The sequence below is a fragment of the Pristiophorus japonicus genome, chromosome 2, assembly GCF_044704955.1.
Source record: "Pristiophorus japonicus isolate sPriJap1 chromosome 2, sPriJap1.hap1, whole genome shotgun sequence".
NCBI classification, from domain to species: Eukaryota; Metazoa; Chordata; class Chondrichthyes; family Pristiophoridae; genus Pristiophorus; species Pristiophorus japonicus.
Genome location: NC_091978.1, coordinates 259,353,014 through 259,377,253, shown reverse-complemented (window position 1 = coordinate 259,377,253; position 24,240 = coordinate 259,353,014). Strand labels below are relative to the sequence as shown.

The 24,240-nt window shown below is 43.1% G+C and overlaps 1 protein-coding gene across 1 annotated transcript in view; it reads left to right on the top strand.

Annotated features, from left to right (window-relative positions):
- Window positions 1-24,240, top strand: part of egf (epidermal growth factor) — a 231,298-nt gene that overhangs the window by 114,647 nt on the left and 92,411 nt on the right. The window contains 5 exon segments of the mRNA XM_070861900.1: window positions 1,346-1,482; window positions 10,208-10,356; window positions 21,557-21,661; window positions 23,592-23,815; window positions 23,921-24,088. Of these exon segments, the coding sequence (XP_070718001.1) occupies window positions 1,346-1,482; window positions 10,208-10,356; window positions 21,557-21,661; window positions 23,592-23,815; window positions 23,921-24,088 (783 nt within the window).

Below are 24,240 nucleotides of genomic sequence, written 5' to 3'. Positions count from 1 at the left end.
AGATGTACTGCAGCAACTTTCCAAGGCTTCTTCGGCAGTGCCTCCCAAACCCACAACCTCTACCACCTAGATGAACAAGGGCAGCAGGCGCATGAGAACACCATCACCTGCAACTTCTCCTCCAAGTTACACACCATCCTGACTTGGAAATATATCGCTGTTCCTTTATCGTCGCTGGGTCAAAATCCTGAAACTGCCTCCCTAACAGCACTGTGGAAGTACCTTCACCACAAGGACTGCAGCGGTTAAAGAAGGAGGCTCACCACCACCTTCTCAAGGGAAATTGAGATGGGCAATAAATGCTCGCCTTGCCAGTGACGGCCACATCCCAGAAACAAAATTTTTTTTTAAAAAACAACTAGTTTAGTCAGTTATTGCTACATCCGACTGGACCACATCACCGCTCTTGGTCCTTACTCTTTTCTGCAAAAATGTCCACCACTCCAGAATCATTCTGGAGAGCAAAAATAAACCCCAGCCACTTTTCTCCATTACCAACCATCTCCTTAAATCTCTCTCCACTGCCCCTTCACCTCTAATAACAAGTGCAAGGAATTCATAGATTGTCACTGAAGTTGAACCATCTGTTCAGCTGCTTTTATGCTTCTTCCATCTTCCCTACACCCACTGACAAACCTCCCCCAAGGCTACCCCCGCCCTTTCTCTAGCTTCTCTCCCTCATGTCCTCTCTGAGCTCATCTTTTCCATGAGACCCGTCTCCTGCTCTCTTGACTCCATTCCCACTATACTGCTAACCACCCAAATTCCCTTCCTGGCCCCCATGCTAGCTAACACTGTAAATGGCTATTTTTCTTTGGGTACTGTCTGCTCCCGTTCAAAATTGCCATCATCACCCCCTTCTCAAAAAATCTACTCTTCACTCTTCTGTTCTTGAAAACTACTAACCAATTCCAAATCTCTTTCTTTTCCAAAATCCTTGAAAGTGTTGTTGCCTCCCAAATTCTTGCCCATCTTTCCCGCAAATCCATGTTTGAATCCCTACAATCAGTTTTCCATCCCTGCTATAGTATCAAATGCACAAATGAAATTCTTTCTGACTGTTACTACGGTTCATTACCCCTCTTCATCTTCCTTGAACTTTTTCCCTACGTTCCTAAATCAGGATTGTCAAATTTTTTTTTTTTAAGAGGATGCCATCTCAATGGGACCCTTTATGAAACTTTTAGCTGAGAGTCCTTATGGTCTCATAGCATGGATGCCCCTGCTCTCTGTTAAGATTTGGGCTTGAGACCATTGATATATGAGACATGTATTTTTCGGCTATGGCAACAGATGACATTGATTTTGAACTGATATAGAAGATAATGCAATTTGTATTTAACAGGTCCCAGACCATTTTTGTTATTTGCAAATAGTCAGGATATAAGGCGCATAAACTTTGATGGAACAGATTACCATACTGTGCTAGAAAGACAGATGGGAAGAGTCTTAGCACTTGATTATGACCCTGTGCAAAGTAAGGTAAGTAGGATTTTACAATTTCACATGGTTGAGCCCTGAAAGAAAGACTTCATTAATATATATATGTGAAATAATTAAATCTTCCTTTCAGGGATAAATTAATATGTTAATTTTTAATTGATATTCCAGATGCAGAAGCTTAGATGTGACTGTTGGTGAAATTAGCAAACAATATCTTACTGCACTCAGATGACATTCTTCTGTCTGTTATTTTTGCAGAGGGATTAGCTCATTTAAAATCGATGGGTATTAATCTGATATGCCTTTTTAAAGTATTGGACAAAGAATCATTCAAAAATTGTATTAAATGTCCATCCATTAATATTATCCGCAGTGATTTTTAGGCTATAGTACTTAAGTAATCCATTTTATTGATGAAGAAAAGCATTAAATCATGCACTGGATAATTATAAAGCCATTAAATGGTACCACAAATGGCCTCTATGCAGAGTATACTCACACATAATGGATATTGCCATTATCAATGAAGAAGTCTGATCCTTTTTTGCTTTTGTAATGACATCTTCATCTTTATCTCAAAATTGCATGCCGAGTTAGCTGATCGTAACTGGGGCACAGGTGTGGATGATACTATTTGTCTTAGTACTCCTGGGTTGAGGTCAGGTTTTTCACACACACATGAAAAATGGTGATTTCAGCTAGTGGTGCCCATAAAATCATACCGCAACATGATCCAACACCTTTGGGAGAGGAGTGGAGAAAATTGAGGTTGTGGTGTCTGGTGTGCAATGGCCACCACACGTTAAAAAAAAAAAACACGCACAGGCATTTTCCACCCTTCGAGATTTAGCTCGGGACCTGGAATATTAGGTCCTTCATTGAAACACCTCTGAACCTTTTGGCGTGGAAGCAAGTCATCCTCGATTCGAGGGACTGCCTATGATGATGATGATGATGATGAAGTCAGAAAAAAATAGATCGAGTTTCCATTCCTGTGCTGGAAAGTGCCTGGATGTTGGATGAGAATAAGATGAGACTTGGTTTCAGTGCTTCCTACAATCAATTAACCTGATGATACTCACTGTCTAGCCTCACACAGACATGAAAAATGGTGATTTCAGCTAGTGGTGCCCATAGAATCATACCGCAACATGATCCAACACCTTTGGGAGAGGAGTGGAGAAAATTGAGCAAGGAATAGCCATGGCATGAGCTCCCATTGAGGGATTATACATAGGATATTTCATCTTCTAGAATTTTGAGCATTATTAAAAATTCTGATTTAATTATTCTGATCTAATATAAGAACATAAGAATTAGGAACAGGAGTAGGCCCTACAGCCTCTCGACCTGCTCCACCATTCAATGATAATGGTTGATCTTCGACCTCAACTCCACTTTCCCACCAGATCCTCATATCCCTTGATTCCCCTAGAGTCCATAAATCTATCTATCTCAGCCTTCAATAAATACTCAATGACTGAGCATCCACAGCCATTTGGTTAGAGAGTTCCAAAGGTTCACAATCCTCTGACTGAAGAAACTCCTCCTCATCTCAGTTTTAAAAGGCCGACCCCTTATCCTGATACTATGCCCCCGAGTTCCAGACTCTCCAGCCAAGGGAAACAATCTTTCAGCATCTACCCTGTCAATCCCCCTCAGAATCTTATATGTTTCAATGAGATCACCGCTCATTCTTCTAAAGTCCAGAGATTATAGGGCCAATCTACTCGAGGACAACCCTCTCATCCCAGGAATCAGTCTGGTGAACCTTCATTACACCGCCTCTCAGGTAAGTATATCCTTCCTTAGATAAAGAGACCAAAACTGTGCACAGTACTCCAGCTGTGGTCTCACCAAAGCCCTGTACAATTGTAGAAAGATTTCCTTACTCTTGTACTTCAACCCCCTTGCAATAAATATCAACATGCCATTTGCCTTCCTAATTGCTTGCTGTACCTGCTTGCAAACTCTCTGTCTTTCTTGCACTAGGACACCTAACTCTCTTAACACCAACATTTAGTAGTTTCTCCCAATTTAAAAAATATTCTGTTGTCCTATTCCTCTTACCAAAGTAAACAACCTCACATTTCTCCACATTATGCCCCATCTGCCATCTTATTGCCTGCTCATTTAACCTGTCTATGTCCCTTTGCAGGCTCTTTTTGTCCTCCTCACAACTTACTTTCCCACATAGATGTGTATTGTCAGCAATCTTGGATACATTATCCTTGGTCCCTTCATCTAAGTCAGTAATATAGATTGTAAATAGCTGAGGCCAAGCACTGATTCCTGCAGCATCCCACTAGTTACTGCCTGCCAACCTGAAAATAACCCATTTATCCCAACCCTCTGTTTTCTGTCCATTAAGCAATCCTCTATCCATGCTAATACATTAGCCCCAACACCATGAGCCCTTATCTTACATAGCCCTTGCCTCAGCTCATCTGCTGCTGAAGCCATCATCCATGCTTTTGTTACCTCTAGACTTGACTATTCCAATGCACTCCTGGCTGGCCTCCCACATTCTACCCTACATAAACTAGAGGTGATCGAAAACTCATCTGCCCGTGTCCTAACTCGCACTAACTCTCGCTCACCCATCACCCCTGTGCTCGCTGACCTACATTGGTTGCCGGTTAAGCAACGCCTCGATTTCAAAATTCTCATCCTTATTTCCAAATCCCTCCATGGCCTTGCCCCTCCCCATCTCCATAATCTCTTTCAGCCCTACAACCCCCCCGAGATGTCTGCACTCCTCTAATTCTGCCCTCCTGAGCATCCCTGATTATAATTGATCAACCATCGCTGGCCGTGCCTAGGGCCCAAGCTTTGCAACTCCCTGCCTAAACCTCTCCATCTCTCTATCTCTCTTTCCTCTTTCACAAAGCTCCTTAAAACATTCTTCTTTGACCAGGATTTTGGTCACTTGCGCTAATTTCTACTTATGTGGCCCGGTGTCAAATTTTTAGCACATAATACTCCTGTGAAGCGCCTTTGGACGTTTCACTATGTTAAAGGTGCTATATAAATACAAGTTGTTGTTTTAGCAACCTTTTATGTGGCACCTTATTGAATGCCTTTTGGAAATCCAAATATACCAAATGCACTGGTTCCCCATTAACTATCTTGCTAGTTACATCCTCAAAAAACTCATAAAATTGTCAAACATGATTTTCCTTTTCTTAAAACCACGTTGACTCTGCCTAATCATATTATGATTTTCTAAGTGTCCTGTTACCACTTCCTTAATAAAGGATTCCAACATTTTCCTGATGACTAATTTCAAAAAAATAACTTTCTGTCTTATTTTTATCTTCTCATTTCCCTGTTTACTTTCTGCATCTCACACAATTTCCTTCAGATCAGAAGATGACATCTCTATGACTCCAGTCCATCGTTTCACAACCACACAGTAGGATAAGGAATTCAATCAGGCAAGTCGTGATTCCACAGTTTTCACCTCTTCCTCTTTTAACTGCCCAAGATGTGCAACACCTGACATGCATACACCTCCCTTGCTAGCAGCCCAGTTGACAGCTAATGGAAGTAAATCAGCCAAGATAAGAATGCTGAAATGACATGAAACTCCCAGTAATAAAACTCAGTCATCCAGTTGGGAGATAAAATTCTCCTCTTTAATCTATTGGTATTGAAACATGTGTACATTTTAATTTAGTACCGAAAGAAAAGTCTCATTGCTGACCCAAGAGGCACTCCACTCAATAGCTACACATTGTGACCTAGCTCCCTCACAGACTGAAGGAATCCTATCTCACTCCCGCAAGAAACATTGGCCTCCCTGCCTCCCAGTAAATAACAGGGCCTTTGTATCTTCGGTCTTGTTTCCATTTCCCTCCCCTTTCAGCATTCCAAAGGGACCGTTCCCTCTGCGATACGCTGGTCTGCTCCTCAATCACCCCCAACACCCACTCCCCTTCCCAGAGCACCTTACCCTGCAAGCGCAGGAGATGCAAGATCTGCTCTTTTACCTCCTCCCTTCCCACCGTCCAGTGCTCCAAACATTCCTTCCAAGTGAAACAGCAATTTATTTGTACTGCTTTCAATTTAGTATACTATATTCGCTGTTGACGATGCGGTCTCCTCTACATTGGGGAGACCAAATACTGATTGCGTGACCGCTTTGCAGAACAGCTCCATTCGGTCTGCATGATTGACCTCGAGCTTCTGGTCACCTGTTATTTTAATTCCCCACTCCGGGCTCCTACACTGCTCCAATGAAGCTCACCGTAAGCTCGAGGAACAGTACTTTATCTTTCTAATAGGCACTTTGCAGCCTTCTGGACTCAACACGGAGTTCAACAATTTCAGATCATAACCACTACCCCAATTTTTTGGATGTTAGCTGTTCCTGATGATTCTGCTATTCCCATTTACAGCTCCAACCGTTTGTTTCTTTACTTGTCCCATTGCCATCTCCTTTCGCCTTGCACCATCACCCTTTTGTCATTTAATCTCGACTGCCTTTCACCCTTTCACAGGCCTTCCCTTTTGTCCTTTCCTCCCCCCTTTCCCTGCCTCTGTACTTGCTTAAAACCTATCACATCTCTAACCATTTCCAGGTATGATGAAACGCCATTGATCTGAAACGTTAACTCTGTTCCTCTCTACAGGTTCCTAAATGTTTCCAGCATTTTCTGTTTTTATTTCACATTTTCAGCATCCGCAGTATTTTGCTTTTGTACTCTTGCTTCTATTCTTCTTCTTGGTTGCTCCCTGAGGCTGAATCTGATGGTGCTCAACCATTTTGTGCTGCTCAACTCTGAGCTGAGCTGAGTTTCAACCATCTTGTACTGCTCAACTCTGAGCTGAGCTTCAGAATCTTTATTCAATCTATCATTAAAACCTACATCCAACTCTGAAAAATAGCTTTCTCAGTCTCTATCTCAGGCCCGCTGTCTCTGGAACTTTCATCCATGTCCTCATCACCTCCAGGCTTGATTTTCTTTTTCACCTATCACACTTGTGCATCCTGATCTTCACATTGCTACCTATCCCTCAGCACATTGACTTCAAAATCCTGATCCTCACCTACATGGCCTCACTCTACTGTACTTTTGCAAACCCATCTGCCCTACCTCCATATTCATGCTGTCTGCTGTTCCAACTTTACCTACTGGGTGTTCCTCGATGCTCAGTTGCAGGGCCTTCTGTCATCTTGTTCCCACCCTCTGGTATTCTTTGCCTTAATCTTTTCATCTTGAATCTTCAAAAGCCTTTGGGATGGTTTGCTCTGTTGCCGGTGTTGTATAAATGCAAGTTATTGTTGCTGTTGTTGTTACTAATCATAGTTAATGTAAAATCCTTGGAACACACTAACTTTTGTTTGTAAAGGAGTCTCTCATGCGGTACTTTATCAAATCTATTTTGGAAGCTAGGGCCAATCAGGCAGTGGTGCTCACATATAATGCATCGCAGGATATCATAAAGGCACAGCCAGTGATTGCCCACCCATTAAAATGAATGCTCAGAATATCAAGAGCTTTATGTCAGAGATTTCGCACATTGCTCTCCCTGTGAGCATCGTCCCTGCAGGGGCAATCAGTCCTAATATGTCGTGGATTTCCCCAGTGAATTTGGGATATCATCGTCTCGAAGAAAGGTATGAATTTGGTCAGGGAAGATCTACTCCTTATAAAGCTGTATTGGCCGTCAGTTATTAGACCTGAAATTGAGGTCGGAGGCTTCCACCGTACGAACGCCTCTGACCTGAAAAAAAATCTGCGAAAGTACCTGGTGGTCTCGGGGGAACGTAAGATCCCGGTCGGAGGCCTAGATTCACTGCGCAGTGCATCAGGAGATTCCTATCAGGTATGTAAGTCCAATCTGGAGCACGAGGGCCTGGACAACCAATCACGATGCAGTATTCTCATTGATAATAATGGGAACTCTGTTTGTACAGACTCCCATTACTATCAATGAGAAAAAAACCATAAACACCCAAACACAGCATAATAAATAAATAAAACATCTCACATATTTAAAATTAATTGAAGTTAAATGTTTTAGAAAAAATATATATTTTTTGAAATTTGTTTTTAATGTGTTTCAATAGTGTTAAAAATAAATTTACCTTAATGGACAGGGTTTTTGCTGTAACAATGTGTATTTAAATTTAATTTTTATATGTTTTAAAACTCTAACGCTAGTAAAAGTAGGCTATGAACCTGCTTTCACCAGGCGTAAAAGTTTGAAGGACATTCGCTGGGCATGAGTTGGGCAAATAGCCCAATCTCTCCTGCGCGAATGTCCTTAGAAACATAGAAACATAGAAAATAGGAGCAGGAGAAGGCCATTCAGCCCTTCGAGCCTGCACCACCATTCAATATGGTCATGGCTGATCCTCTATCTTAACACCATATTCCCACTTTCTCCCCATACCCTTGATGTCTTTTGTGTCTAGAAATCTATCTATCTCCTTCTTAAATGTATTCAGTGACTTGGCCTCCACAGCCTCTGTGGCAGAGAATTCCACAGGTTCACCATCCTCTGAGTGAAGAAATTTCTCCTCATCTCAGACCTAACTTTCCTACCCCGTATCCTGAGACTGTGACCTCTTGTTCTAGATTTTCCAGCCAGGGGAAACATCCTCCCCGCATCCATTCTATCCAACCCAGTCAGAATTTTATACGTTTCAATGAGGTCCCCTTCTCATTCTTCTAAACTCTAGTGAATACAGGCTGAGTCAACCCAATCTCCTCTTATATGACAGTCCTGCCATCCCAGGAATCAGTCTGGTGAATCTTCGCTGCACTCCCTCTATGGCAAGCATATCCTTTCTTAGGTAAGGAGACCAAAACTGCTCACAATACTCCCGGTGCGGTCTCACCAAGGCCCTGTATAACTGTAGTAAGACATCCTTGCTCCTGTACTCAAATCCTCTTGCAATGAAGGTCAACATACCATTTGCCTTCCTAACTGCTTGTTTGCTTTCAATGACTGGTGTACAAGGACATCCAGGTCCCTTTGTACATCGACATTTCCCAAGCTATCACCATTTAAATAATACTTTGTCTTTATGTTTTTCCTACCAAAGTGGATAACTTCTCATTTATTTACGTTATACTGCATCTGCCATGTGTTTGCCCTCTCACTCAACCTATCTAAATTGCCTTGCAGCGTCTTTGCATTCTCTTCACATGTCTAGAAATGTGTCATCAGCAAACTTGGAAATATTACATTTGGTTCTCTCATCCAAATCATTTATATACATATTGTGAATAGCTGGGGCCGAAGCATTGATCCCTGTGGCACCCCACTAGTCACTGCCCGCCACCCCGAAAAAGACCCGTTTATTCCTATTCTGTTTCCTGTCAATTAACCAATTTTCAATCCATGCCAGTATACTACCCCCAATCCTATGTGCTTTAATTTTGCATACTAACCTCTTATGTGGGACTTTATCAAAGACCTTCTGAAAATCCAATACACTACATCCACTGGTTCTCCCTTATCTATTCTATCAGTTAGATCCTCAAAAAACTCCAGTAGGTTTGTCAAACACGATTTTCCTTTCATAAATCCATGTTGACTTTGTCTAATCCAGTTGATATTATCTAAGTGTCCCGTTATCACATATTTTTTAATAGACTGTAGCATTTTCCCAACTATTGATGTTAGGCTAACCGGTCTGTAGTTCTCGGTTTTCTCTATCCCTCCTTTTTTAAATAGTGGGGTTACATTTACCACCCTCCAATCTGCAGGAACTGTTCCATAATCTATAGAATTTTGGAAGATAACAACCAATGCATCCACTATTTCCATGGCTACCTCTTTTAGTACTCTATGATGCAGATTATCAGACCCTGGGGATTTATTGGCTTGCAGTCCCTTTAGTTTCTTCAGCGCTATTTTCTTACTAATAATCATTTCCTTTAATTCCTCTTGCTCACTAGACCCTTGGTTCCCTAGCATTTCTGGTACATTATTTGTGTCCTCTTCCGTGAAGATAGAACCTAAGTATTTATTTAATTGTTCTGCCATTTCCTTGTTCCCCATTATAAATTCTCCCATTTCTGACTGTAAAGGACCTACATCTGTCTTCACTGATCTTTTTCTTTCTACGTACCTGTGGAAACCTTTGCAGTCGGTTTTTATGTTCTTTGCAAGTTTACTCTCATACTCTATTTTTCCCCTCTTAATCAATCTCTTGGTCCTTTTTTGCTGAATTCTAAACTGTTCCCAATCCTCAGGCATCTCCCGGGGATGCGGAGGATCTATACGGAGAAATCTTGACAGATCGGAAAAACTGGTTTTCGGCGCATGTGCATTGAGCTTTTGCAAGGCCTTGTCAGGTCCACGCGCATTTCGTACAGACCCGGCGAGGCCAGAATTTTAGGCACATTAAGTTATTTTCACAGACGTACTCTTATATTTCACACTGATACAGTAGGGAGACGCTCTTCTAAGTTAAGGGCTGAAGCGTGTTGTTAGGGTAGAATATGAGGAGCCTTACTCTGCATCAAACTGTGGTACACTTATCCTTGGAGCTGAGTGTTTAAAATAGAAAGCACTGCATTCTCCAGCCCACTTCATGCAGCTTGAAACAAATCGAGCTTGTTGTATGATGAACTGTGGCATGTTGGTGAACGGGTTACTATTGATAATGGCTTGTAAATGTACTTGACAAGATTATTGTGTATATTCATACAGACACTGAGATCTTTAATGTTTAAAGTTACTGATCTGAGTGGTTTTTATTATAGCTGTTTTATGAATCTTCCATGTTCTCTTTTGTTTGTAGATTTATTTTGCTCACACAGGCCTGAAGTGGATAGAAAGAGCTAATGTGGATGGTTCTGAGCGTGAGGAACTTATTAGCGATGATATGGATTTGCCTGAAGGACTAGCTGTGGACTGGATTAACCGCAAATTATACTGGACTGACAGAGGGTATGTCCAGAGTTGAAGGGCTAATTCTGGAGGTTTATCTTAATTTTAACTATCTGACGTGTTTAGCTGAACATCTGTTAGTTTTCCTTAAGTTCCCCATTAGCAAATAACTATAAGCATCAGCAAATAGGATTTGGAAATATTCAGAAAGTTCAGGGATAAATTTAATTCAATCTAAGGATAGGAGCTGGCTGCATTTCAACTCTCGCCTCGGTAAACAGGATATTTATTTTCCAAACTTACTTGGGGAAATCAATATTTTACCATACTCCTGACGATTCAGATGCACCTATCTCTCTAATCAAACAATGTTGCACATTTGCAGAAGAACAGTTTGGCATGTTTCTCCACTCCATGTTTGTGTAATACCATTCTGCTTGTTTCATACCTTCATATTTTGCCACTGAAAAGAAGTGACTGATAGATACAGGTCTCTCTCATTTGTTTTACAATATAATGTCGTAGTCACCCAATTCAACCAATTTTCATTGTGGCTTCAGTGAAGGTGACTAAATACCATAAATGGATTTCTGTTTTTTGAATTTAGCCCTTAAAATGGAACCTCCCCCCCCACCAAATGAAAAATTTCAAAGTCAATGTTGATGATAAAGCCACCAATAAATGACGATATACATCTGCTCCTCCAAGCTATTCTTACCTGCTTACATATTTACATCATCTCATTGAACCAGTTCTGGCCTGTTTCAGCATGCACACCTGCTGCTCAGGGCTGCTCTTTCCTTGCACCAGCGCAAATATCCACAATCATCACCATGGCAGATGTCGGGGCCATGGGAAAATGGAGCAGGAAGGTCCAAGGGTTAGCTCAAACTGCTACTTAAAAATAATTTAAATTGTTTTGGCACCCTTTAACATTGAAAACTCCTTCCCCAACACTGCCTACAACTATAACTGGTTGTACTGGTTCTATACAAGACCCTATTTAAAAAAGGAGGCAGACAAAAAGCAGGAAACTATAAACCAGTTAGCTTAACATCAATTGTTGGGAAAATGCTGGAGTCCATTATTAAGGAAACAGTAAAAAGAAATCAAAATGTGATGTCACAGCCAAGAGGGTAAGTGATTCGCTGGTTGATTGATGAGTAGTTTTTCTTTTTTCTTTATCTTTTTCTTTTTCTTATCCGTAAGAAACCTTTGGCACTGTTGCCAAATTAAGTTAATTTAAGGGTTAAGTCATGGCAGGAGAGCCCAGACCTGTGTCATGCTGCTTCTGTGCTATATGGGAAATCAGGTCCCTGACTACTATGTTTCTGAAAGTGTGTCCAGCTGCAGCTCCTGTCAGACCGCATTGGTGCACTGGACCTGTGTATGGATTCACTCTGGAGCCTCCGCAATGCTGAGGATGAGATGAATAGCACATTTAGTGAGTTGGTCACACCACAGGCAAAGGTTACAAAGGCAGATAGGGGATGGGTGACCATCAGGCAGAGCAGGAGTAGGAAGGTAGTGCAGGAGTCTCTTGCGGTCATCTCCCTCTAATACAGATATACCACTTTATACTGTTGGGGGAGATGGCTCATCAGGGGAAGGCAGCAGCAGCCAAGTTCATGGCACCATGGGTGGCTCTGCTGCACAGGAGGGCAGGAAAAAGAGTGGGAGAGCTATAGTGGTAGAGGATTCTATTGTAAGGGGAATAGATAGGTGTTTCTGTGGCCGCAATCGACTCCAGGATGGTATGTTGCCTCCCTGGTGCAAGGGTCAAGGATGTCTCGGAGTGGCTGCAGGACATTCTGGAGGGGAGGGTGAACAGCCAGTTGTCGTGGTGCAAATAGGTACCAATGATATAGGTAAAAAAATGGGACGAGGTCCTACAGGCTGAATTTAGGGAGCTAGGAGTTAAATTAAAAATAGGACCTCAAAGGTAGTAATCTCAGGATTGCTACCAGTGCCATGTGCTAGTCAGAGTAGAAATAGCAGGATAGTTAAGATAAATATGTGGCTTGAGAATTGGTGCAAGAGGGAGGGATTCAAATTCCTGGGACATTGGAACCGATTCTGGGGAAGGTGGGACCAGTACAAACCGGACGGTCTGCACCTGGGCAGGACCGAAACCAATGTCCTGGGGGAGTGTTTGCTAGTGCTGTTGGGGAGGGTTTAAACTAATGTGGCAGGGAGATGGGAATCTATGCAGGGAGACAGAGGGAAGTAAAATGGCAAAAGATAGAAAGGAGAAAAGTAAAAGCGAAGGGCTGAGAAATGAAAAGCAAAAATCAAAAAGGGCCACATTACAACATCATTCTAAAAGGACAAAGAGTGTTAAAAAAACAAGCCTGAAGGCTCTGGTCTCAATGCGAGGAGCATTCATAATAAGGTGGACAAATTAACTGCGCAGATAGCTGTTCATGGATATGATGTAATTGGGATTTCGAAGACATGGCTCCAGGGTGACCAAGGCTGGGAACTCAACATCGAGGGGTATTCAATATTCAGGAAGGATGGACAGAAAGCAAAAGGAGGTGAGGTAGCATTGCTGGTTAAAGAGGAGATTAACGCAATAGTAAGGAAGGACATTAGCTTGGATGATGTGGAATCTGTATGTGTAGAGCTGCGGAACTGTGTGGGAGTTGTGTACAGACCACCAAATAGTAGTAGTGAGTTTGGGGATGGCATCAAACAGGAAATTAGGGATGCAGCAATAAAGGTACAGCGGTTATCAGGGGTGACTTTAATCTACATATTGATTAGGCTAACAAAACTGGTAGCAATACGGTGGCAGAGGATTTCCTGGAGTGTATAAGGGATGGTTTTCTAGACCAATAAGTCGAGGAACCAACTAGAAAGCTGGCCATCCTAGACTGGGTGCTGTGTAATGATCGAGGATTAATTAGCAATCGTGCTGTGTGAGGCCCCTTGGGGAAGAGTGATCATAATATGGTAGATTTCTTCATTAAGATGGAGAGTCGTACAGTTAATTCAGAGACTAGAACTTAAAGAAAGGTAACTTCGATGGTATGAAACGTGAATTGGCGAGGATAGACTGGCAAATGATACTTAAAGGGTTGACAATGGATGGGCAATGGCAGACATGGATGAACTGTAACATGGATGAACTTTAACAATTGTACATCCCTGTCTGGGATAAAAATTAAATTGGTAAGGTGGCTCAACCGTGGCGAACAAGGGAAATTAGGGATAGTGTTAAATCCAAGGAAGAGGCATATAAACTGGCCAGAAAAAGCAGCAAACCTGAGGACTGGGAGAAATTTAGAATTCAGCAGAGGAGGACAAAGGGTTTAATTAGGAGGGGGAAAACAGAGTACGAGAGTAAGCTTGTAGAGAACATAAGTGAAGAGAAAAAGATGAATGTAGACAAATGTAGGTCACTTGGAGTCAGAATCAGGTGAATTTATAATGGGGAACAAAGAAATGGCAAACCAATTGAACAAATACTTTGGTTCTGTCTTCACTAAGGAAGACACAAATAACCTTCTGGAAATACTAGGGGACCGAGGATCTAGCGAGAAGGAGGAACTGAAGGAAATCCTTATTAGTCAAGAAATTGTGTTAGGGATATTGATTGGATTGAAGGCCTGATAGTCCCCAGGGCCTGATAGTCTGCATCCCAGAGTACTTAAGGAAGTGGCCCTAGAAATAGTGGATGCATTGGTGGTCATTTTCCAACATACTATAGCCTCTGGATCAGTTCCTATGGATTGGGGGGTAGCTAATGTAACTCCACTTTTTAAAGAAGGAGAGAGAGAGAAAACAGGGAATTATAGGCCGGTTAGCCTGACATCGCTAGTGGCGAAAATGTTGGAATCAATTATTAAAGATGTAATAGCAGCGCATTTGGAAAGTAGTGACAGGATCGGTCCAAGTCAGCATGGATTTATGAAAGGGAAATCATGCTTGAAAAATCTTCTCGAATCTTTTGAGGATGTAACTAGTAGAGTGGACAAGGGAGAACCAGTGGATGCGGTGTATTTGGATTTTCAAAAGGCTTTTGGCAAGGTCCCACACAAGAGATTGGTGTGCAAAATTAAAGCAAATGGTATTGGGGGTAATGTATTGACGTGGATAGAGAACTGGTTGGTAGACAGGAAGCAAAGATAGGAATAAACGGGTCCTTTTCAGAATGGAAGGCAGTGACTAGTAGGGTACCGCAAGGTTCAGTGCTGGGACCCCAGCTATTTACAATATACAAGTTTGCAGATGACACTAAGCTGGGTGGCAGTGTGAGCTGTGAGGTTGATGCTAAGAGGCTGCACGGTGACTTGGACAAGTTAGGTAAGTGGGCAAATGCATGGCAGATGCAGTATAATGTAGATAAATGTGAGGTTATCCACTTTTGTGGCAAAACAGGAAGGTAGAATATTATCTGAATGGTGACATAGGAAAAGGGGAAGTGCAACGAAACCTGGGTGTCATGGCACATCAGTCATTGAAAGTTGGCATGCAGGTACAGCAGGTGATGAAGAAGGAAAATGGCATGTTGGCCTTCATGGCAAGAGGATTTGACTAAGAGCAGGGAAGTCTTACTGCAGTTGTACCGGGCCTTGGTGAGGCCACACCTTGAATATAGTATGCAGTTTTGGTCTCCGAATCTGAGGAAGGACATTGTTGCTATTGAGGGAGTGCAGCGAAGGTTCACCAGACTGATTCCCGGGATGGCAATGCTGACATATGAAGAAAGACTGGATCGACTAGGCTTATATTCACTGGAATTTAGAAGAATGTGAGGGGATCTCATAGAAACATACAAAAATCTGATGAGATTGGACAGGTTAGATGCAGGAAGAATGTTCCCGATGTTGGGGAAGTCGAGAACCAGGGGTCACAGTCTAAGGATAAGGGGTAAGCCATTTAGGACCGAGATGAGGAGAGACTTCTTCACTCAGAGAATTGTGAACCTGTGGAATTCTCTACCACAGAAAGTTGTTGAGGCCAGTTCATTAGATATATTCAAAGGGAGTTAGATGTGGCCCTTCTGGCTAAAGGGATCAAGGGGTATGGAGAGAGAGCAGGAATGGGGTACTGAAGTTGCATGTTCAGCCATGATCATATTGAATGATAGTGCAGGCTTGAAGGGCCAAATGGCCTACTCCTGCACCTATTTTCTATGTTTCTATGTTTTTAGCGGGACACTTGAAAAAGCATAATTCAATCAAGCAGAGTCGGCATGGTTTTATAGAAACATAGAAAAACATAGAATATAGGTGCAGGAGTAGGCCATTCGGCCCTTCTAGCCTGCACTGCCATTCAATGAGTTCATGGCTGAACATGCAACCTCAGTACCCCATTCCTGCTTTCACGCCATACTCCTTGATCCCCCTAGTAGTAAGGACTTCATCTAACTCCTTTTTGAATATATTTAGTGAATTGGCCTCAACAACTTTCTGTGGTAGAGAATTCCACAGGTTCACCACTCTCTGGGTGAAGAAGTTTCTCCTCATCTCGGTCCTAAATGGCTTACCCCTTATCCTTAGACTGTGACCCCTAGTTCTGGACTGCCCCAACATTGGGAACATCCTGCATCTAACCTGTCTAAACCCATCAGAATTTTAAACGTTTCTATGAGATCCCCTCTCATTCTTCTGAATTCCAGTGAATACAAGCCCAGTTGATTCAGTCTTTCTTGATAGGTCAGTCCCGCCATCCCGGGAATCAGTCTGGTGAACCTTCGCTGCACTCCCTCAATAGCAAGAATGACCTTCCTCAGGTTAGGAGACCAAAACTGTACACAATACTCCAGGTGTGACCTCACCAAGACCCTGTACAACTGTAGCAACACCTCCCTGCCCCTGTACTCAAATCCCCTCGCTATGAAGGCCAACATGCCATTTGCTTTCTTAACCGCCTGCTGTACCTGCATGCCAACCTTCAATGACTGATGTACCATGACACCCAGGTCTCGTTGCACCTCCCCTTTTCCTAATCTGTCACCATTCAGATAATAGTCTCTCTCTCTGTTTTTACCACCAAAGTGGATAACCTCACATTTATCCACATTATACTTCATCTGCCATGCATTTGCCCACTCACCCAACCTATCCAAGTCGCTCTGCAGCCTCATAGCATCCTCCTCACAGCTCACACTGCCACCCAACTTAGTGTCATCCGCAAATTTGGAGATACTACATTTAATCCCCTCGTCTAAATCATTAATGTACAGTGTAAACAGCTGGGGCCCCAGCACAGAACCTTGCGGTACCCCACTAGTCACTGCCTGTCATTCTGAAAAGTCCCCATTTACTCCTACTCTTTGCTTCCTGTCTGACAACCAGTTCACAATCCATGTCAGCACACTACCCCCAATCCCATGTGCTTTAACTTTGGACATTAATCTCTTGTGTGGGACCTTGTCGAAAGCCTTCTGAAAGTCCAAATATACCACATCAACTGGTTCTCCCTTGTCCACTCTACTGGAAACATCCTCAAAAAATTCCAGAAGATTTGTCAAGCATGATTTCCCTTTCACAAATCCATGCTGACTTGGACCTATCATGTCACCTCTTTCCAAATGCGCAGTTATGACATCCTTAATAATTGATTCCATCATTTTACCCACTACCGATGTCAGGCTGACCGGTCTATAATTCTGTGTTTTCTTTCTCCCTCCTTTTTTAAAAAGTGGGGTTACATTGGCTACCCTCCACTCGATAGGAACTGATCCAGAGTCAATGGAATGTTGGAAAATGACTGTCAATGCATCCGCTATTTCCAAGGCCACCTCCTCAAGTACTCTGGGATGCAGTCCATCAGGCCCTGGGGATTTATTGGCCTTCAATCCCATCAATTTCCCCAACACAATTTCCCGACTAATAAGGATTTCCCTCAGTTCCTCCTCCTTACTAGACCCTCTGACCCCTTTTATATCCGGAAGGTTGTTTGTGTCCTCCTTAGTGAATACCGAACCAAAGTACTTGTTCAATTGGTCCGCCATTTCTTTGTTTTCCGTTATGACTTCCCCTGATTCTGACTGCAGGGGACCTACATTTGTCTTTACTAACCTTTTTCTCTTTACATATCTTATGAAAGGGAAATCATGTTTGCCAAATTTTGTGGAGTTCTTTGAGGATGTAACAAGCAGGGTGAATATGGGGAACCAGTGGATGTGGTATATTTGGATTTCCAGAAGGCATTTGATAAAGTGCCGCATACAAGGTAACAGCACAATATAAAAGATCACAGGGTTGTGAGTAATATATTAGCATGAATAGCGGATTGACTAACTAACAGAAAACAGAGATTCGAGATAAACGGGGCATTTTCCAGTTGGCAAACAGTAACTCGTGGGGTGCTGCAGGGATAGATGCTGGGGCCTCAACTATTTACAATCTATATTAATAACTTGGATGAAGGGACCGAATGTAATGTAGCCAAGTTTGCTGATGATACAAAGATGGGTGGGAAAGCAAATTTGAGGAGGGCACAAAAAAATCTGCAAACGGATATAGACAGGCTAAGTGAGTGGACAAAAATTGGGCAGATGGAATATAATGTGGGAAAATGTGAGGTTGTCCACTTCGGCAGAAAAAATAGAAAAGCAAATTATAATTTAAATGGAGTGAAATTGCAAAGTGCTGTCATACAGAGGGAACGGGGGTCCTTGTGCATGAAACACAAAAAGTTAGTATGCAGGTACAGTAGATAATCAGGAAGGCAAATGGAATGTTGCCCTTTATTGCAAAGAGGATAGAGTATATAAATGTAGAGCAGTCCTGCTACAACTGTACAAGGTATAGGTGAGGCCACGCCTAGAGTACTGCGTGCAGTTTTGGTCTGCATATTTAAGGAAGGATAAGGTTCACTCGGTTGATTCCGGACATGAGGGGGTTGACTTATGAAGATAGGTTGAGTAGTTTGGGCCTATACTCATTGGAGTTCAGAAGAATGAGAGGTGATCTTATCGAAACATGTAAGATAATGAGGGGGCACGACAAGGTGGATGCAAAGAGGATATTTCCACTCATAGTGGAAACTAAAACTAGGGAACATAGTCTCAGAATAAGGGGCCGCCCATTTAAAACTGAGATGAGGAGGAATTTCTTCTCTCAGAGGGTTGTAAATGTATGGAATTCTCTGCCTCAGAGAGCTGTGGAGGCTGGGTCATTGAATATAGTTAAGTTGGAGAGAGACAGATTTTTGAACAATAAGGGAATAAAGGTTTATGAGGAGCGGGCAGGGAAGTGGGGCTGAGTCCATGATCAGGTCAGCCATGATCTTATTAAATAGCAGAGCAGGCTCGAGGGGCCAAATGGCCTACTCCTGCTCCTATTTCTTATGTTTTTATGTTCTTATTAAAATATTGTGGACACTGGAGTCTGAAATAAAAACAGAAATGCTGGAAATTTCAGAACTGACGAAGGGTCATCAACCTGAAACGTTAACTCTGTTTTTATCTCAACAGATGCTGCCTGAACCGCTGAGATTTCCAGCATTTTCTGTTCTTATTTAGTACTGGTTAATGGTTTTACCCATAGAAACAAGGTTTATATTAGAGTTTTTGATTAAACGTGCACCCCACGCCCTGAATTCAAAATAGAACGGTGTTTATATGCTCATGCAGGCTGAACTTTAGCAGAAACCAAAGAACTCAGTGTGAGGAGCCCAGTTTAACCTGGCAATCACAAGTGAACTGTTATAACAAAGGCATTAGAGGGGAAGAGAAACTACTTATTCTGGCTATGCTGATCAAGATGCACAGCATCTATTGAACCACTGTCAGCTGATGAGTTGGAGATGGGCGGGACTTACGGCTGGACTCACACAAAGTCTATTTGCTCACATAGAAACATAGAAAATAGGAGCAGTAGTAGGCCATTTTGCCCTTCAAGTCTGCACTGCCATTCAATAAGATCATGGCTGATCCTCTCTCAACACCATGGGCCCAAGTTTCCACACACGCCTAGAACGGCGCAGTCCCGACAGTGGGCACGCAAGTGCAGTAGCTCCAGGCGCCCGAAACTGTGTGGGAGGGGCCCGAAGCATGCAGCCCCTAGCCCTGGCCGAATGGCCTCACTGTGAATAAGGCTCCTCCCACGGCCAGCTCCTGCTTTCCCCCCCCCGCCCCCCCACGACCAGACCCGACACCCGCTTCCCCCCCCCCCCCCCCCCGCCTCCGGATTGGACCCAACACCCGCTCCCCCCCGCGCCCACCCTGGACTCGACCCAACTCCTGCTCCTGCCCCCCCCGACCCGATTCCCGCTCCCGCTCCTGCTCCCCCCCTACCCCCGACTGGACCCGACCCGATTCCCGCTCCCCCCCCCCCACCCCCCCACCCCCGGACTGGACCCGACCCGACTCCCGCACCCGCCCCCTGGCCCGACTCCCGCTCCCTCCCCCCCGACCCGACCCGACTCCCGACCCGACCCGACCTGACTCCCGCTCCGCCACCCCCCCCCGACTGGACCCGACCCAACCCGCGCTCCTGCTCCAGCTGCCCCCCGACTGGACCCGACCCGACTACCACTCCCCCCCCCCGCCCCCGCTCCCGGACTGGATCCGACCTGACCTCCCCCTCCCCGACCTGACCCTCCCCGACCTGACCCTCCCCGACCTGACCCTCCCCGACCTGACCCTCCCCAACCTGACTGCCCCCTCCCTGACCTGACCTCCCTCTCTCTCTCCCTCCCTCCCCTCCCCTCGCTCTCTCTCTCCCTCCCCCCCCTCTCTCCCTTCCTCCCCCCATCTCTCTCCCTCCCTCCCTCCCTCCCCCCGACCCGACCCAACGCCACCTACCTGTAAATCTGGTGCTGGGTACGGGCCCTGCCCGAAGTCTCGGGCCGGCCCGTTCAGCCTTTGGTCCCGAAAGGCCTGGCACTTTCACACAGGTAGGAAGATGGTTTATTTAATCTTTTCTTTGCTTATAAATGTTTATTCAGGTTGGATTTATTTGTATAATATTTGTAGAAGTATAAATAAGGATTTATTATAGAATTTAATGACTTACCTTCCCCCCCCCCACCTCGTTTTGGACGCCTAATTTGTAACCTGCGCCTGATTTTTTAATGTGTAGAACAGGTTTTTTCAGTTCTACAAAAATCTTCACTTGCTCCATTCTAAGTTCGTTTGGAGTACGTTTTCACTGTGGAAACTTTGAAATCAGGCGTCAGTGGCCGGACACGCCCCCTTTTGAAGAAAAAATTCTGTTCCAAAGTGGAACTGTTCTACCTGACGAGAACTGCAGAAAAAAAATGTGGAGAATTGCGATTTCTAAGATAGTCCGTTCTCCACCAGTTGCTCCTAAAAATCAGGCGCAAATCATGTGGAAACTTGGGCCCCATATTCCTGCTTTTTCCCCATACCCCTTGATGCCTTTTGTTTCTAGAAATCTATCTATCTCCCTCTTAAATATATTCAGTGACTTGGCCTCCACAGTCTTCTGTGGTAGAGAATTCCACAGGTTCACCACCAAACATCAAAGCAAACAAAGTCTATTTACTCAGAGAGCCTATTTAAACGGTGTGTCTCAGCAGTCCATGGGGTCTACTTAAAAAGAATCTCTCGGAAGGACAGCAAACAGAACTCAAGACCAAAACTACAGCAGTCTCCTGATAAAAGCAGAGTGATTTCTGCAAATTGTAGTGAGTGGAGAATAGTTACATACAAATTCTGTGAGTAAAATCAACCCAGTCACTTATAGCAGTGTGGATTCCAGGTATGATTGATGTGAGAATTACCCAATCATCTCTATTCTGGTCGGGAATAGTGCTGTCACGATACACAGCCCGATTTTGTGGGTGCCTTCTGTACAATTTTCTGCCCATAAATATTAATGAATGGAAAATCAGGGGGCGTGGGAGGGTGGTGAGGGTATGGATGCTGTCTGTAATTTCCTGGTATACATGAACATTGTACAGATTTATTCTTAGTAATATATGATGGTGAACTATTTTTGGTGCTAAGCAAAATTAACTATCTGCTGTACTATTTGGAATGATTATAAATTTTGCATTTTATGCTGGAGGTTAACCAGGAATAGTACAATGCTGCGAACAGTGTATTAGCTGCTTATGTGAGGCTTGTGATAGACAATTTCTGTCACATACTGGTCAGTACAGTCATCAACACCTCCATCTACCATGAACTTATGCTTCCTTCTTTGTTGGCAACTTCATCTTTGAGTATGAGGAGGACACAGTACAATTAGAAATAGTTTTAAAGTAAGAAGTGCATGACTGGAATCAAATAATGAATCACAACAATAGCCTTAACGGTAGCCTCCATTTGTTGCAGATTATCGCACATTGAGAGGAGTGAACTCAATGGTATGCGCAGAGAAGTGATTGTCAGTGAAGGTGTCAACAAGCCTAGAGGGATTGCTGTCCATCCATTGGCTAAGTAAGAGTGTGAAAATATAAAGTGGTAAAGCAGCCACTAGATTGCTTAAATAATAATATTTCTTAAAATTAGAACACATCTTTCTAAAATTGTGGAATACTAAATCATCTGATTAAAAATGATAGAATTTAAAGGACAAAAAGTGCTTAAAAGACTCCCATTCACAGCACATTCAGAAGAATTATTGCCCTGTTCTATATTATTCCCGTTATAAATCATAGTCCAATAGTGCTGTGGTAACAAGTACTGCAGCATATTTGAGGTGCAACACAACAATGGAAGAAAGAAGGCTGATCCCTGAACCATGAAGTTCCCAATCTCAGACGTGTGTCTGTAGGGATATGCTGAGCAGATACTACACAGGAGGCCCAACCATCTTCAGCTGCTTCATTTTTGACCATCCCTCTGTCATAGGGTCAGATGTGAGGATGTTCGCTGATGATTGCAGTGCTCAGTTCCATTCACAACTCCTCAGATAATAAAGCAATCCGTGCCCGCATGCAGCAAGAGCTGGACAACATTCAAGCTTGGGCTGATAAGTGCAAGTAGCATTGACGCCACACAAGAGCCGGGCAAGGACTATCTCCCTCAAGAGTGTCTAATCACTGCCCCTTGACATTCAACGGCATTACTATCTCCAAATTCCCCACCAACAACATCCTGGGGGTCACCATTGACCAGAAACTTAATTGGACTAGTCACATAAATACTGTGGCAACAAGAGCAGGTCAGAGGCTGGGTATTCTGCAGTGAGTGCCTCAAGAAGTAAATAACTTGTAGAGAGGAAGGGAAAGTGACATTTTAGTAAACATCTCCAAAAAGGTGCAATAATAACTAGCAATAAAGCTGTTTCACTAATAGACAAGCTAACCACTCTCTGATGACAGGAATACAGACATCTGAGCACTTCTATCTGACCCCTGGGCATTTAAACAACATTGACACAATGGGCCAAATGGCCTCCTGTGTCGTCATTTTCTATGATTCTATGAATAACTCATGGCAACCGTAGACTGGGTTTTCTGTCCAATTGCCATGCAAATTTGGGCATTAGTGGGGCAGGCAGGAGAGGGAAACGTGGCTGGGGTAATTCCACTGGCTCCAAAACATTAGTGGCCTGATGGACTTGCGGTCACAATTTCCCACATAGCTGAGTTGCTGATCTTCACCAGGTTGTGTGGGGGAGATGCATTATAGAGGAGGTCACATTGAAAAGCAATTTGAGCAAACCTCTTCACCTTGCAGCAGCCAGTTTAAGAGCGCTGGGAACAGGAGGCATGTCAGTTACTTATCAGGAAATAATGTGAGATGTGATGAGGCCTAGGGGGAGATCAATTTTATCCTTCCATGCAAGATTGGTTTATTCTGTTTTCTTTGAACAGACAGCCTAACTGAAGTGTGAAAAATAATAAAAAGCACAATATTGTGTAGCACTAATGTTTTATAACCTGAATCTTTTTTTAAAAAGCTAGGTTAAATAAAGTAATTTATGTGTATCCCCACTGCTAGCTGATTCCAATGTGCATTGTGAAAATGCCACAGGGGTCTGATAGAAGTGATCAGATGTCTGTGTTCCTGTCATCTGAGAATGGTTAGCCTGTCTATTAGTTGCTACAACTTTATAACTTCAATACATTTGCATCACTGAAAAAAAATTAAGGAATATTAAAAATATCCACATTGCCTAGACAGTGCGGCCCTTCAATTTTTTTTCAAAACCTTTGCCATTTGGGTAATGCGGGATACCACGAATACAAGTGTATTCCTGTTGCGCAGGATTTGCTAAAGTGTTAATAGATCCAATGAGATTCAGTTACTATGTATCATTTGAATACATCTGCCTCAATTATGGGTGGGCATATTTAAAACATACTGAATAAATAATTTCTTTTTTCCAACTGTTTATTGTCTATTATTTTATTTAATAAAGGAGGCTGTTCTGGACAGACTGGGGAGATAAACCTACAATAGAAAGTTCTTCCCTAGAAGGCGCTGATCGTTTGGTTATTATCGGCACTAATCTCGTGTGGCCCAGTGGAATAACCATAGACTACCTAGCAAACAAATTATACTGGTGTGATGCTAAACTATCTGTTATTGAGATGTCAGATCTAGATGGGTCCAACCGTCGGCTACTTGCTCAGAATGAAGTAGGTGAGGCTCCTTGTTAACAAAAAAAATTGTATATTATTTTCTCATCTGCAACAGAAAGTGAACAGTTCTTGAAGGAATTACATATATTTACTCCCCTCTCTGAAGGACATCCATTTGACGTAGCCGTATTTGAAGATCATGTTTGGTTTACAGACTGGAGTAAACCTTCTCTTATGAGGGTGGATAAGTGGACAGGTCACAATAGAGTGCGACTCCGAGGCAGTATGCTTAGACCTTCATCTATGGCTATAGTTCATCCAATAGCCAAACCAGGTAAATTCATTCTGCATTAATAGACTAGTTGGTGTAAATGAGAACTAGTTTAAAAGTAGATCACAATCAAACTTTTTAGTTCCAATAATGAGGTATTTTTTAGATTAAAATTACGTTGTCAGAGGCAATTTTAACTTAACCCGCCCTTGGGA